Source organism: Epinephelus lanceolatus, chromosome 6 (genome assembly GCF_041903045.1).
Source record: "Epinephelus lanceolatus isolate andai-2023 chromosome 6, ASM4190304v1, whole genome shotgun sequence".
Taxonomy (NCBI): Eukaryota; Metazoa; Chordata; class Actinopteri; order Perciformes; family Serranidae; genus Epinephelus; species Epinephelus lanceolatus.
The window spans coordinates 38,407,514-38,422,730 of record NC_135739.1 but is presented as its reverse complement, the minus strand read 5'-3'; the positions used below and the strand labels follow the sequence as shown (position 1 = coordinate 38,422,730).

General features: G+C 41.5%; 1 protein-coding gene across 2 annotated transcripts in view; it reads right to left on the bottom strand.

Annotated features, from left to right (window-relative positions):
* adcyap1r1b (adenylate cyclase activating polypeptide 1b (pituitary) receptor type I) overlaps nt 1–15,217 on the bottom strand; it is a 43,794-nt gene that overhangs the window by 10,377 nt on the left and 18,200 nt on the right. For both annotated transcript variants that reach the window (XM_033621838.2, XM_033621836.2), the window contains exons 2-6: nt 13,027–13,174; nt 5,694–5,796; nt 1,530–1,643; nt 486–589; nt 306–403 (exon numbers count right to left, since the gene is read on the bottom strand). In XM_033621838.2, coding sequence (XP_033477729.1) covers nt 306–403; nt 486–589; nt 1,530–1,643; nt 5,694–5,796; nt 13,027–13,086 — 479 coding nt within the window. In that variant the 5' untranslated portion in view covers nt 13,087–13,174. The remainder of the gene's footprint in view (nt 1–305; nt 404–485; nt 590–1,529; nt 1,644–5,693; nt 5,797–13,026; nt 13,175–15,217) is intronic.

Sequence of the window (15,217 nt, the reverse complement as noted above, 5' to 3'; positions counted from 1 at the left end):
AAATAAAACAATGTGGCATGTATTACCATCCATTTATGTAATTCACCTAACACATTTAAATACTTTAATAATGTTACATTTTTTGAAAAACTTTCATCTCGAAACTGATAATAAAAGTCTTGATTGTGCCTTAGTGTAAGATCCAGATTTGGAACACTTCAATGAAGAGACTTAGATATCAGTAACATAGAAAAATTATCCACCACTTCTTCTCCTGTACATTTTCCTGTCTGATTGATAAAGCTCATGTTTCCAACACCAGTCCACCCAGCTGCAGAATCTTCCTCCACCACCAAACGTCTCACCTGAACCTGCACAGGATGACCATGGCCGTGGTGAGGGAGACCAAGGAGGTGCTGTAGCCCACAGTGTACAGAGCCTTTACTGCCACGTAGTACAGCTCCTAAAATGGAAACAAACGCACAATAAAAAACTGAGCAAACAGCTGAGTGTTTTTCATACAAAGATACTACACAGATACTAACCGGATGGCTGCCGTTTCCTTCCTCATAAAGGCAGGCATCAACGTAATGAGGGAAGGTCTCAGACCAGCCAAACTCAGTGCAGTTACGACTCACCTTCCCTGGCTCTGTGGACACAGGACACTTTATTTGATTATGGTAAACACAGACAAAGTGAAGTCACGATGAGAAGCAGAAGCTCTTACATTATTTCAGTGAGGAGTGGAGTACACAGGTTAACCACCTGCTATATCATGCATATCTCATGCATGGTATCTAAATCCCTATCATAAAATTAACTGATAATATTGCCAATAAAGTAGGAAGCCATTAATTTTAAATGTGTAATGTATAATGCAAAACAGTTTATTTTAGGTTATTAGCACATAGGAAGGGATACAAACTTGAGTATATTTCAGCAAACAATGGCATATTGTGCAGGATAGGTGTGAAACCTCAAAGGACTTATTAATAAAACCTCCCCTGTGGGATTTACTAATTAGCCTAATACTATGGATATTTCCAGATATAGGTTACCTTGACATAATGTGATAAAAAACAAAGAATAAATCAAATCACATTAAATAAATACATAAATAAAAACACATTAACACGCATACTGAGCACATCAATCATGGCACAGATTTTTTTCCATAACAAACATAAATACTGATGGTAAAGGACAGGTTCAGAGAATAGACTTACACCCAAATATTCAGTGTACTTGTGAGGACACATACTGTCATAATACATCACGTGCCGCAAACCACGGCCTTAGCCAAAATCTAATTCTAACTCTGACACAAAACGGGGACAAAGGAAAGGTGCACACTTTCCAAAAATGTCCTCTTTTAATATACACACAAGCATCCATTCAGAAATTTGAATCAGTGCTTTTCAGGACAGTTTAATAAATCTGCAATTCACTGAAATGGCACCATGATCTCATATCTGAGCACCTAAATGCTTGAAATTATACAGTAAAATCTCCACACTGCAATAATGTCAACAGGGAGCCTGAAAATGAATAAGTTGCTAATGGTAAATGAGAAGTCCTTAGGAACTAACCGTAGTCTTCTTCACTCATGAACTGAGAGAAGAGTTCGGGACAGTTGACTTCAACCACCTCACCGATCCTGGCAGGCTGCCAACACGTCAGGTTGTCCCACATCCATGGACAGCCTGAGGACACAACAGGTGGACAAACAGTACACAACAGTGAGTGTTTCATTCAAGGGCCATATGTTCATTTTGTGGGAAAAAGGCCCAATTGCAACTCATTTATCAGTACTTCAAAACCATAGATCCTTGAAATTCTCATATGGTGACTGAAATGTCAGCTCACATGCCAGCAGCAATTATAAGCAAATATCTTTTCTTTTTAATTCACATCTCATTTTGGACGTGAACACATTCAGTAATTCAATGTATTACTTCCTGCAGGTACAGCCCGTGCATCTTTTTATTTGTTGCTGCAGCTTTTCATTTTAAATAACATTTTGAAAAAGCATCAAAAAGAAAGAATCAAGACAACAAAGAAAGTAGATAGTGATATTATGCATTTTATGTATGCTGATTGCTTATTGTAACACACTTTTTGTAGCTGAATCCAAAATTTAGAAATCGTTCACTAGATGGGACACAGTTATGGAGGTTAACTGGTTGTTTGAACATACAGGTATGTATCACATCAGCCATCATCTTACATCTCATTCGCTATTCAACTTGCTACCTCAGGCTGCTGCTGACAGTGACGTTCCTCATGGTGCACTGTTTGGCCATGAAAATCTTGAATTGCTTTGGGGACAATGACATGGCTGGACAGCTAGCTAGCCTTGTTGTGAAACATACTGTCAAATTATATTTACTGTTTGTCAACTGTACGCAGTGTTATTGACTTTAAATCTTGCTAGCATAAATTTAGCTTTCTGGCTAACAGCTGAGCCAAAGGGTTCTAAGAGCTGAGCAGACTAGAAATATCTCTCTTTTTTTTTTCTTTCACAAATGACTATGGTATAAGTGGGATTATGCTCTTCGAGGTGTCCATTATCAGGACTTAATGTCCTCCACGGACACAACTGTCCATCGCACCACGCCTACCTGTCTGCCATTAAAGGTCCCATACTATGCTCATATTGAGGTTCATACTTGTATTTTTGGATCTCCACTAGAACATGTTTATGTGCTTTAATGTTCAAAAACTCACCCTTTTTCTCATACTGTCTACTTGAATACACCTGTAATTACCCATTGTCTGAAACGCCCCGTTTTCCTATCTTTATAGACCAAATCATAATGTTTATTTACAATTACTTCTGGGTAGAATATCCTCGTGTCAAATACATTAAAATACAACGGCACTGAGCAGACGCTGCCTCAGTTAGCTAGTTTCTAGCCACCCACATAAAGGCCCACTAAAAAAATCAATATCAGTTTAAGTGTACAAGCTGTCAGACAGTCTTTTCCATGGGGGAATAGAAGCTGTTATCTCAAAGCCACCAGACTCCATTGACAAAAACAATAATTTAACTTAGAAACAAAAAATAAAAATAAACAATAAATATACTTACACTGATATGGATTTTTATTTTTATTTTTTTTAGGTGTCTAAATTATATTTTGCTGCAGTCCACTCCACAGGAGTGCACTGTTTAGCTTCTGTGTGGATAGTTTTGGTTTATCAAAGATGATAGCAAAGCAACAAAGTACACAAAATTAGCACAGTAGAAACATCAGACAGGTTGGGCCACCATGTTGAACTATATGGGCTCTAGTTTCCCGGCGCAGCGCAGGTGGCGCAGGGTGGCGAACCCCACACAGAGCTAGTTTCGAGCAGCGCAGCCCAAGGCGTGCTCAGTTTGGTAGTTTGGCAGACCGAGGTGCGCTGAGATGGGTGTGGCGGCGCAGCAGGGGGAGGTGTCGACAGATCCAGCTTGGCGCAGTGACAGCGCAGCCAGTGTAAGCCGAAATTTGGCTGACCGGCGGACAGTGCGCACACGTCACCAAAACCTCACAGGCAGGTTTCCAGAATATCAGGCACATTAACAATGCAATAAATACCCAAATATCTCTATACCAACTGTCCCGTCACGCCAGATCAAAGGGGATTGGCACCGTTTGGCATGCGTAATGGAAACCGAACCTGATTTGATTAACACAGCCTGCAAACTAATAGGTTCACATCCCTCTCAGCCAACCACAAACAGCCACAGCATCAGATAGGGAGTATGTATTCAGCATCTGTCATCTTAGAAAAGTCAAAAGAAAAGAAACAGAGTGAGACTGCGAGAGAGAAAGAGAGAGCGCGCATGCACGAGAGAAACGCATCATTGATTTACAATTGTGGTGACCTCCTCCCAGGCTACCTTTGCATCATCAGCCCGTGGAGGTCTGCTCGTAGTTCCGTATATTCGGACACTGTGAGCTTGGACCTCCCGGACCAAAACATCACTTTCCTCCTGGGAGGAGTTTGGCTGTCTGACGCTGCTGCTCTCTTCTGCAATGGCGAATTGAGTAAACTCTCATTACACCTTCGCACAGCGCATTTAAGGGCGAGGAGAGGGGCTCATTTGATTGGTGTGATGTGTGTAAAACCCACTCCACGCCTTCTCTCCTCCCTCTTTCCGACTTGCGCCGGTAGGAGGGACGGAGGTGGGATAGAGGAGTAGCTGCGCCAGCGCGCACGGTGTGCCAAACTTACAAAATCCACCTGGCCACACCCAGTTGGCGAAGCCCAGGTGCGCTGCGCCCCCGCTGTGCCCAGTCTGCGAAACTAGAGCCCTATATCTTTAAATGTAACAGTTACAGCTGAAAATGACAACAGAAATAAAGAACATTCCTGAATTTACATGTTCGCAAATGTAATCAACTGCGAGTTTTCTGTCCGGATGGGATTGTTGTTAGTGTGATGTCATGGTGATTTGGTCTATAAAGGGTTTCACTAGAATTACATTGCTAGGCAACAGCTTGGGTCCATGTTTGTTTGCTGTCAGCTAATGTTATTCACATTCACCGCAAAACATTCTGACAAGAAATACAGAAAAACCCATTTATAATGTTTCAAGTTTCAAACGGTCTATGTAGTATACTTGTGACATCACAAATTCACAGAAATCCTGACGGCTCATTTAAAGGCACAGTTTCTGAATACAAACAGTGTGCATTTCCCTGTGGACTGACTGTTTTGTTCCTTAACAGTATTTATATACCTGCTTTGTTTTTAAAAGGCATGGAAATCTAAGTTTTCAGAATATGGATGCTTTAATCCCTGATAATAGACACCTCGTCGGGCATTATCCATTACTTAAAATACAGTACTTGTTTGCTGTGCTAGTTTAAAGAATTAACAATGTCTGCTACTCTTCAGACAGCCCTTGTTCAATAATGCTGGAAGACAAGGGATGTACGTGAAATGGTGTTATATCACCTGAAAGCCTTTGTAGATGTAGACTGTTTTAAATTATATGATAAACTAACTGACAAGCATTTATAGGCTAAAACACATTTATTTAACATCACATTAGTATTTTTACTTTGGGAACTGGAAAATTGAGCTTGCTGGGATTTTTTCTAACTGTGTTGGTAAAACCCATTCCTTTTATAGATGGTGTCTGCTTCACTGCGCCCTCTGATGATGCTCACAACTGGCATCCCATACAGTATTAAAATCATTTTAAGCCCTGTAACTCTGGTTTTGGAGAGCCGCTCCAAACCAAAAGACACTTCATAACAAGGTTGAGTAGAAAAATTGGCACAGAGCCTCTTGCTCAGTCTGATCTTTCCATCGTCCATCATGTAATCAGCCAGAGAGACGCCTGTCACTCACTGTCTCACTGATCAACATTAATATTCATCATGCGATAGTGCCAGTTAAAACCTCAAACCCTCCCTCACTCTGGAGATAGAGCCACAGAGTGAAACACGAGAATTTATTTGCTTTGCTGAATTTCTTTTTGGACCTGCTTTAGTTTTTTTTTATTCAACAAATCAAACACACACACAAACAAGCAAACTGTGAAGTCTTTCTAATGATCTCTCTTTGCAGACAAGCAGGTCAGAGTCAACCACAATTTGTAGAATTATCTCCCGCTCATTAGTATGCCAGCCCTGAAGATATTCTTGTTATTAATCTTTCTTTCTTTTTATTTTTTTTAATTAGCCCATGTTGAAAACTGTTACAACATCAACAAAATAGGAGTTAGCATGAGGGGAAGGGATTCAACAAAAACCTACCAAATTCTGGATCATTGCCAGGATCATCTGACGCAATCATTTCCATGCATTTCTCCTCCTCCCTCTTGATCACACAGTTAGAGGGAACCTGTTGGATCGAAACCTGGAAAACAACATGAACACACACACACACACACACACACACACACACAGAAATAGAGAGTCAAGTGGCAGAAGATCACATCGTAGCAGAGGGGAAGGACCCAAAGGTAAAATGGAAGAGGCTGCTTCATTAGCTTCACCATGCGGTTCACACCACAGTGTGGGAGAGGTCTTCGCTCTGGGATCTGTTTAAACACTCAACCAATTAAACAAACCATTCCAGAGCTGTTGGCACTCTCCCCGTGCTAACTGACCCAGAGGAAGAGCATTATTTTATTGAAAACAAGGCAGAAAAGCCTTTACCATGTGCACTTCTCACACTGGACCGTGCCAGGCTTTACTCCCATCTGTTTAGAGCTGAGGACACACACACAGAGGTAACTATTTAAACGTGTGGCTCTCCAGTGGCTTCAACACAATTGAGGCCAGAGATCAGCCAGAGTCCCAGAGCTACATCTCCAAACACGGAGGTCGTGTCCAGAGATGCCTCCTTTACAACCCCACTGACAGTTGCACAATGCTGGGTTGAGCTGGGATTGAGGAGGTGGTGTGGGGGAGGGCGTAGATGGTGGACGGTGTCTGGTAAGAAGACGATTTTGTGTGTCTGTGTTGGCGTCAGTCTGTGAGATGCCACGTCACAGCTTTATGAGGTGCAGCAGAGGAGCAGTGGAGCATTTATCCACTGACGTCAACAGTGCTCGCTTGGGATTCATCCACTGACGGGGTAATAGAGACGCAGTCGTTTTGGAGGCACTCTGTGGAACAAATGTCGATGTACTCCCTGTACCTACGAATTTGCTGTAAGATTTATGTGCTGCACTCTCCAGTAACAGCACCATCTCTGCAAAGGTACAGTTGACTTGAATGCATTGGCAGTAACAGCACAGATGGTTTGGTATTCCATCTTAAATAATTAGACTTTGTAGACACGGGTGAGTCATAGTATTGGGTTTGAAAGGAGAAAAAAATTTACTGTTATTGCTTTAATATCGGTATTGCTTGAAAGCTTTACTAATCATGTTTTTATATCAACGGAAATGACAATGACAACACATAAAAGTGGCTGCTCTAAGTCAAACCCACAGAAAATTATCACCTAAATCTGCAGTGTACCTACATACACCTCTGCTAGTGTTCTCGTGTCTTTCAACTTTTTCTTTTTGCTTTCCAGCCCTCAACTTTACTGTTTTTGTTAGGCTCTCATAAACCTTGTTTCCAGCAGCAGCAGTCAGCAGAAGGGCCAGATATTGTTTTCAGCAGATGGTGCAAACGAGAGCAGAGCTAAAAGGAGAGTAGTAATTTACTTTTGTCAGGTGGCCAGAAACACATCTCTAAAACAATGATAATCATTTCTTGTGTCAGCTGGATGTGTAAGAAGTAGGGTTTGGCACTGTTCACATCTGACTGATACTGGTAATGGTTCTGGTATCCAACAGTACCTTTTTTCTGTACTATACTTCCTCCGTAATAACAAAAATGTAATTTCTGAACAAGCTGCAGGGGTGATGGAGTAGACTAAAAAGTAATTCTGCTCCCCTGCTCTTTTCTAATCACACATAGAGCTAATGTTCTGTCTCTGTCTGTCTGCTTTTGTGTGTGTGCGTGTGTGTGTGTGTGTGTGTGTGTGTGTGTGTGTGTGTGTGTGTTCAACTAGCAGTGACAATAGGCTATTACTAAAATAACACAGAAAAGAAAATAGAGCAGACACTGAAACTACTGTGGCAGATCAGCACTACCAGGCTTTGAGACGATTCCACCTCCTGTCTAAAGTTGAACCCAGCAGCTCCATGGAGCTCTGTGGCCAACCTAGGAGCTCCCTGACTGGCTTTCCGGCTTTTGGGTGTTTTGTGGCAATGCCTCTTGTCTAAACCCAATATTTTCACATAGAAGCCCACTGTAGTATGCAATTCGGGGCCGTGCTCAATGTGGGTGGAATCAAATGCTGCTCAAGTGCCGCCCTGTGATAGCAATAGCGATAGCTGTTGGTTAGCTATTTAGCTGATTGATCTCATCCGCCCTCCCTCTGGTTCTCTGGCAGAGGAGCAGAGCACAGCCTGGGTCAGAGGGGCTTGCTGAAGGCAAGAGGAGAGTCAAGGTCCGTAGAGCATGTTGGAGAACCAGAGGGAGCACAGGAGTCCACACACCCCTGGATGTGAGCCTCCAACATGCTCTGCAGGCCTTGGCTCTCCTCTCACCCACCATAACTGCCCCTCCAGCCTCAGTATAACCTCCAGCATGCTCCATGGGCCCTGGCTTGACTCTCAGCCGCTTGGCTCTATCCACAGCCTATAAGCAGCCTCCAGCTGAGCTGCCCCACGCTATGATCCACGCTTCAGCCAGAGAACCAAGAGGTCAATTTGCAATTGTATCCTTATGCAGTTAATGATTTATTACAGATTATGATTATATTACAAATATACTGGTGTAATGTGTTTTTGAGGTTGTTCACAATTTAGTACTTCATGACATATTGACATCCAGTTTTAAATGTTTTGATGATTCACTGAGTACTGTGATAACATAATATTGCAATATATTGTGGTTTAATACCTTTTCCAACCTCAAATTATGTCCCCAAAGGAAAACATTGTTAATGTTTGTTTTATCTAATACAATACAGTTTTCTGTCTCTTCATTCCACCTCTGTTATTTAATTGCAGAAAAATGTGTCTAGTAGACTGAAAAAACAATTGATTTTATTATTCTAGTAGGCTGTCAAAAGATCAGTTTGTATTTGCAATATTAATAATGTATAGAATGAAAATTCTTGGCATCTGTGCGTTGATACAATATTGCCATGCAAAAACTTCACAATACCTGCTGCAACCCCCCCAAACTAAACCAGTGTAATGAAGGGTCTTTGTTGCAGGATCTCTGTGTAATAATATCTGCACGAGGCAACTACAGCATGGCTGAGGTACATTAAAGGTTAGGAAAGTAAAACCATTTGGTTAAAAAGTCAATAAACACCCACACGGGTATTTTCAGTCACACCACCTGATAATGTTCAGCAATAATGAAAATTAAACCAGGGGCGACATCACCCCGACAAAACCTCACAAAACATTAATTAAAATGGAAGCATCCATCCATCTATTTTCATCTGCTTATCCAAGGCCGGGTCTCAGGGGCATCAGGTCGAGCAAAGCACCCCAGACATCCCTCTCCCCAGTAACGCTTTCCAGCTCCTCCTGGGGGACTCCAAGGCGTTCCCAGGCCAGATGTGATATATAATCCCTCCAGCGTATTCTGGGTCTGCCCCGAGGCCTCCTATCAGTGGAATATTCCTAAAACACCTCCAGCGGCAGGCGCCCAGGAGGCATCCTGATCAGATGCCCAAACCACCTCAACTGACTTTCGACGTGATGGAGCAGCGGCTCTACTCCGAGCTCCCTCCGGATGTCCGAGCTCCACACCGTATCTCTAAGGCTGAGCCCAGCCACCCCACGGAGGAAACTCATTTCCGCCACTTGTATCTGCAGTCTCATTGTTTCCGTCACTACCCAGAGCTCACGGCCATAGGTGAGGGTTGGGACATGGATAGACCAGTAAATCAAAAGCTTCACCTTCCAGCACAGCTCCCTCTTCATCATGACAGACCAGCACAAATGGAAGCAGTGGTCTGTTAAAAGCCCTGTTGTGTTTGTTGTGTTATGCAAGCGCGCTACCTTGCAATACGGCAGGATTTATTCACGTCACTGCTGATTGGGTAGCTCCTCTGACACACCCACCAAACGAGAGAAAATGTACCTCAAAGCCTATTGCACACCATTTCACATTGTTTAAAGAAAACATGTTGCAAACTGTGGCAAAATGGTGAACGCCATTTTCAGATTAAGCATGCCTCAGGTCAACAAACACCTGCAAATTGTCCTGCCTTAACAGATGCAAACAGCAATACAGTGGTATCCTGCTGATAGTTTTTGTGTTTGAGAGTTAACACTAACTAACTACACTCAGGTTTCTACTTCATTCTTTCACAGTGAATGCTGCCTGTGAACACATTAGTCATTATGATCAAGTGCATATGAAGTTTATCTGTAGGGTTGGTGGGAGCAGCAGGAAAGCGTGTGCACTGCGTGAGTCTTGGAAAGTTTCACAGTTTGTGTTATTTCTCTGCTGTTTAACCTCCTGTGACTAATTATATCATATCTATCTGCCCTTAATCACTTCCCTACATCTAATTAGGTCAAACTGTACATGGCCAGCATGATCAGCTGCACACTACAAGTACATGGCTGAGTTTGAGTATGTGATGTGCTTCATACAATATTTAAAGCTAGTCCAGCTAATTAACTACATTGTATCATGCTGAGTGTTCATTGATAGCTCAACATAATACAATTCTGGATGCTAACATCAACAACATTAATGTAGTTTGGGAGTTAAGAAGATATCAAGTTTGGGTGAACTGCAATATAGTTCAGTTTGTTAAATTAAAGAAAAAAATAGATATGTTACATCTTGCAAAAAACTACAAACATCCCCACTGTCTCTTAGAGTCTGTCTCTTGGAGGCAAGTTTATGATGAACCCAAAATTTCTGTGCATATCCAGGTGAGAAAATGTTTTGGCTTAGCTTCTGGATAGGGGTGGATATCAAAAAATTATGATATCAATACTCTTTTAATTATACCGATACCAAGAGAGTACTTCATTCAATACCCATAATGTGAATAGAGTGGTGTGTGTATAGCCGAAACTTTGACTGTTTTGGTGGCATCTCAGCACACTGAACTTCAAACTCAGTCACATATACTGCAGTCAACTTCAGCACAACACAGACTGTATATGTTTAGTTGCTGCTGCAGGAGTGTGAGCTTCACTTTGGGAACAGTAGTCAGAGTTTGGCTAGCCACACCACACACAATGACGTGGCTAACTGTTAGCATCACATGGCTAACATTACCTGTCAACTGGTTAAACAACGGAGTTGAGACGTTGCGATGTTGGGCTGAGGTTGTTGAGACAATTTAACAGTTAGGTGCCATACTTTAGCTTCTGCTGCTGCCCTGTTAGCTCATGCCAACCAGGCAGATGGTGAACTGACCATTCACCAAGAGGAGAGTGGCTCTGGAGATGGCAGCAACAGAGAGTTCACAGATCCAGTGGGGAGCTGAGACTCTCAGGAATCATACTCCCCCCCGATCCAGAAAGAATTGAATGTAGGTATGGTTTGACTGGAGATGTTTGGGTACTGCGTTCATTTCATCTGTATTTGTTAAGGTTTCCTTAAAGTTGCAGACATGGACGACGGATGTAGCATAATTCAAGTAAGATACAACCGTAGGAGACAACGAAGACATTTAAATAACAGCGGAACGCAACATATCGGTAATATAGTGAAAAGAATTTTCCGTCCACACATTGGAATGCATAACATGGCCTCATAGATGGCCGTATTCTACAATGTTACGTCCATTTAATCGTACATTATTATGGCCACCTCCACTGTCACTTTGTTTGTTGTGTGAAACTTTTGACTCTGCCCTTTAGTGCCATCTATTGGCTGTATCTGTGCCATCATAAAGGATGGAAGTATGAGGGCAGTGACATTTACAACGTATGAAATTGATTTATCTATTTTCATATGTAAAGGGAGTATACAATCTGAGTGCTACAAGAGCATAATATGTCATCTACTGGAAAGAAACATTGTCACTAAACGTAATCCAGGTAGCAATTACGGCATAACAATTTAATATTGTATAGTCATTATTGTTAAGGGGCATGGTTTGTAAATATAAGCTTCTCATGTGTCTGTAAGAGAGGAACAGAACAAAAATAGGCCAACATATGACACATGTTTCTTAACACATCAAGAAAGGTTGCTTCTCTCTGGTGTGCTGTTATCAGCTGCTCTAACAATAAACCTCAAATTTAGAGGGAAGAAATTGGACAGCAATATCCACAAGGTTTTAATCTATGACGTTAATTTCACGTAAATTCATCCTCATTAAATCCCTAATGTTCTATTGAGAACTTTGCGGGCACTATGAGTCATTAGGCATGCTGACAGAGGACTGACCAGGGACCGCTAAACACTGTTTCAGAGCATATGTTGAGTCATCAGCCAGCCAGCAGATCTCTTGATAGCTGGGTAAACTCTGTATGCGTGTTTTGGCAGAAATTCCAGATTTTTTAAATGTTGTAGTTCAAAAGCTGTACATTAATGTTTTGTTTTCTCCCCTAAAGTCTCTATAATAACCAGTTTCATAGTAGTGATTTGAAGATCCAGTGTGTAGGATTGAGGGGGAGATATTGGTAGAAATGGAATATATTATTCATAAGTATGTTTTCATTAGTATACAATCACCTGATACTGATAACTGTGTTTTGTACAGTTCAGAATGTTAAGAATATGTCGATTATCTACATATGGAGCACCTTTTATTCCCCAGAGTTTCTACAGTAACCCAGAACAGACTAATCAAACACTGCCTCTAGATAGGGCCGTTTGCTTTTTTGCGTCGGCCACCATAGTTCTCCTACACACTTGGCACATAAGACAAGTTTCAATTGGTTGCAATCTGCAACCTTACCTCTAGATGCCACGAAATTCCACACACTAGATCTGTTTAGCTTGGTTTCTGTCTCTGTCTCTCTTACTGTAAAATATACAGTAAAAAGGGGAGTATATATCATATAAAATACTTATTTTCAGTCTTCCCTGTCTGCCTCCCCCTTTTTTACAAGTTAGTGTCGTCCACCATCTTCTCTAAAGCTCATCTCCCAGTTTCTCAGACAACACTTCAGCTCACGGGTGATGACTCACATTTAACAACTGTAATGAAAGATCAGTTTCCTTGCAGCTTTTCATGGAGGGGAGGAGAGGAGAGGAGAGGAGAGGAGAGGAGAGGAGAGGAGAGGAGAGGAGAAACAAAGACCTCCTCCTTCCTTAACAGACAAGAATAGTGTTGAGTAAATGATGAATAAATGATAATCTCTCCTTATCCATCGTTCTTGTCACACACTGATCAATGAATTATTGATGGAGACACTCCATATGGTTACCCTATCCATGTGAACGACTGAACAATTGCATGAGAATCAGGCCTCAACACCTGTTCGCTGCATTTATTCATGTAAAGCTCCACCTGTTGCTGAGTCTGTTCACATGTGGATTGTTTGAGCTGCATGTGCGTGAGTATGACACTTACATGAGATTAGACATTTTTTCCTTTAAAGGTACAAAAACAAAGCATAAAGAAAAACAATTTAAATCAGCTTACCGAGGGTAAGAGAAGGAGAAGGAGGGCGAGGATCAGCGGGCTGATGTTAGCAGCAGACATTTTGTGTTTCTCAGTGAGGAGCTTCCTTTAAACATCGAGCTCAGACAGCCGGACAGATGAACACGTCAGCGTCAGCTCACCTTGGGATCTGAGAAACACAAGAGTGTGGGACATTGAGACAGGACATCCACATTTGTCTACATTATCAAGACATTTACATTAGAGTACAGAGTATTTTACATATAAGCTCTCTCTGAGTGGTTGTAATGCTGACTGTGTATATATCTCTGTAGGGTAAATCCAAAGAGGAGAGCACTTAGGGACATTTTAACAATACAAACTGTTTAGAAAATCTCCATTTGGATCTGGATCTGGGTCTGCCCTAAAGTGATACTTGTAATCAATTTCTTATTTAATCTATTTAGATTAGAGTGGTCGTTCATGATAATTTAGTGGAAAAAAGACAGAGAGAAAGCTCTGTCTTTAGTCTGTCTGTGTGTCTGTCTGTGCTCAGTACTATCAGGTTCTAACTGAATTGTTGTGGTTTGGAGTTGAGTTTCACTTCAATATTTCTATTTATTCATTTATTTATTTTTAATTATTATCTATTTTAGCATTTACTGATGGTTTTAAGTCATATTGGAGTTAAGTTACTTCTGGTGCAAACCAACATTTCTTGCTGCATTGTTTTCCCACCAGCAAACCCCAGAAGGCTTTTATTGTGAAGAAAGTATAGGAAATGCAATGTGCTGGTGTCTGAGAGATAGTAGAACTTAAATCTGGGGCAGGCAGAAATCTGAAAAAGGCCACCAAAAAAAAAGTAGAATTTGAAAATACACCATCCTCTTGCAGCTCTCTTTTCTCGGTCCTACAACCATGAGCATATTCATGCGCTTCATACATTAACCCGGTGTTTCTCATAAATTGATTTTCTATTCTTATTTCACTGTGGAGTTGCACACAACGCATTCACTCAGCTCTCTCTTTCTCTCTCTCTCTTTTAATCAGACCACAAAAGAGAAAAGAATTAGGTAACCACCCCACCATACATCCATCTCACTCTCTGTCACTGTGGACCGCTTCCCCAGCAAGAGAGCAGGCAGCAGATCAGGGGACAAACCTTCAGTCAGTGGCTGCACCAGTGGTGGCGCTGGGGTTTTTGCTAGCTGAATCTGAGTTTCTTACAGTCACTATCTGAAGGTGCGTGCCCATAAAGTTCTTTGAAAGGACACTGTGGCTCTAATTAGCTTAAACATGAACTTGAATTTGCTGCAGCTGTGAGCTTTTAGCTATGATTAGCAGAGGGCTAAAGTATTAGCAGCATGTTCTCTCCATCTGTGAAATGCTTTGTCGATATTGCTTTAAATGAAATGCAATAAAACATGTTTTACTTAGTTTATTGTCAGTCTCTGAAGACATCTCATGAGTTGCTCTGCAGTGTTGGGAGTTTTGGAAAGTTGCTGGAATAGAAACTTTTTCTGCGTGATTTTCAAGGGATGCTTGCATATGTGCATCTGCATTTGTAGAAGATCCAAAAACAACTCCCTCTCTCTGAAATGAGCTGTGATTGGCCAGTGTCTCCTGTCATGGGCTAGATTTTCAAGAGGAGTCAAGAGGAGGTGCAAGTCTACTGTTTTCTCAGACCAGTTGAATTACAATATGCTAAAGATTATGGGATTTTTGCTCAACTGCCTACAGTAGCTTTAGGCAGTGCTGTTCTTCAATATTACTTACGTAATCAACACAACAAGATGGACATAGCCAGCACAATTTCATCAATGAATCAGTTTCATATAGGGAAGAAACAGAAGTAACCACAGTGAGCTGTTGGATGAAGCAGGTGACAGACAGCACCCCTCCAACCAGTCATCAAGGTAAACAGCTCATTTCACCTCATCATGCTTTGCTGTGAAAAAACACTCACACCGTGCCAGAATAGCTTGAATGGTCTTGGTTGCTCAGTGCCAGTATAAGAGACAACATTACTCTGGACTATCCTCTGAATGTCTTATTTTAATCACAGAAAATATTTAGAAATGTTTTTTTCATTAGGAACGTGCACTGGATCATGAGAAGAAAAACTGAAAATGTTAACAAAACATGCCCTATCTCACAGTGTTTGGAAATTCCTTTCAGAATTCCTGGATCAACACCAAAAACTATTCCCTTGGTGCTCAGCCCTAAGCCTATA